The sequence below is a fragment of the Otolemur garnettii genome, unplaced genomic scaffold (genome assembly GCF_000181295.1).
Source record: "Otolemur garnettii isolate 467f Iridium unplaced genomic scaffold, OtoGar3 scaffold00236, whole genome shotgun sequence".
Classification (NCBI taxonomy): Eukaryota; Metazoa; Chordata; class Mammalia; order Primates; family Galagidae; genus Otolemur; species Otolemur garnettii.
In genome coordinates, this window is record NW_003852631.1 from 799,361 (window position 1) to 801,008 (window position 1,648).

General features: G+C 34.3%; 1 protein-coding gene across 1 annotated transcript in view; it reads left to right on the forward strand.

Annotated features, from left to right (window-relative positions):
• CLRN1 (clarin 1) overlaps positions 1-1,648 on the forward strand; it is a 36,496-nt gene that overhangs the window by 22,540 nt on the left and 12,308 nt on the right. The window contains exon 2 of the mRNA XM_003802188.2: positions 368-547. Within this exon, the coding sequence (XP_003802236.1) occupies positions 368-547 (180 nt within the window). The remainder of the gene's footprint in view (positions 1-367; positions 548-1,648) is intronic.

Below are 1,648 nucleotides of genomic sequence, written 5' to 3' on the forward strand. Positions count from 1 at the left end.
TTATAAGTTAAGATAGATGAAAAAATGACTACTGAGAAATGTGATGAAAAGTTTGGCCATCAACATGTACAGTTTGGGTTTACAAAGCCAGCATTTATTTATTTAAGTAATTACATATGAACAAGAGCAGAAAAAAAAATTTCCTTGAATCTTCCCGTTGCTCTTTTCTGCTGGTGAATTCTAAGAAATAATCCTATCGTTAAGCCTTTTTATAAACGCTTCGTAAATTAGTTAAGTGAGAATGTATTCATCAGAAGGATGTTAGTGGTTTTTGAAATTAAAAAAGGAAGAATTTAATTTTTAAAATTAGACTGGCAGACGACCGTGAATGAAATTTCTTCTAATCCTCGTGTGGCTTTGTGTTTAGTTTTCCCAGATTTGCTCAAAGCAATCCCAGTGAGCATCCACGTCAATGTCATCCTCTTCTCCACCATCCTGATTGTTTTAACCATGGTGGGAACAGCCTTCTTCATGTACAACGCTTTCGGCAAGCCCTTTGAAACTCTGCACGGCCCACTGGGGTTGTATCTTTTGAGCTTCATTTCAGGTAAGTACAAAATTTTACCTTTGGAGACAAGTGTGCTTTACGATATGTCAAAAGATGATCTACCTAAATATAAAGTTATTATATATACAGTAACTTCACATATATATATACACACACACACACACACACAAATGTTCACTGTAGTTTTACATATGCTAACAGAAAGTGGGGAAACTATCACAACTGTCCAACAATAAGGAATTTAACAGCTATATTATGGTGGTTGGGAGGAATAACTAGGATGCTGGCATCAAATTATACTATTTTTGAAGATATAATCAAGAGGATAAATGCTTGTCCTAAAATATTAAGGGGGAAAAGTTTGTATAAATCTTGTGAATCAAATTTGATTAGATATTTTATGTATGTATATATATTTTATGTATAATGTGTTTCCCTGAAAATAAGACCTACCCCAAAAATAAGCCCTAGCAAGATTTCTATGCATTTGTTAAATATAAGCCCTACCCCGATAACAAGACCTAGTGATGGGCGTGGCTATACAGCATATTAGCATTACAGTACAGATACGCTGCATAGCCACACCATGCATTTAGGCGCGGAGAAAGATATCCCCTGAAAATAAGCCCTAGTGTGTCTTCTTGAGAAAAAATAAATATAAGACAATGTCTTATTTTCGGGGAAACATGGTATATAAATTTTATGTGTAAAAATATAGAGTTTATACATATAAAAATATATATTATATACAGTATATATGAGGGCTATCGAGAAAATATCCAGCCATGTATGTCTCTGTTTCATAGGAAATGGCTGGATCCCATCTGGACAGCCCTCGTATATATACGCTTTTACATGTATATGAGGAGGCTATATATAAGTACATAGGAGGATAGATAGACTCCCATGTATATCTCTGTTTCATAGGAAATGGCTGGATCATCTGGACAGCCCTCGTATATTCACTATTTACATGTATATGAGGAGGCTATATATAAGTACATAGGAGGACAGATAGACTACAGTCTGTGGTTATCCCTGAACAGTGAAATTCTAAGTGATTTTTATTTTTGCTCATATTTGTCAATGTTACTAAATGTTCAGTCACGTGCCTTCATTGATTCATAATCATAAAAATAA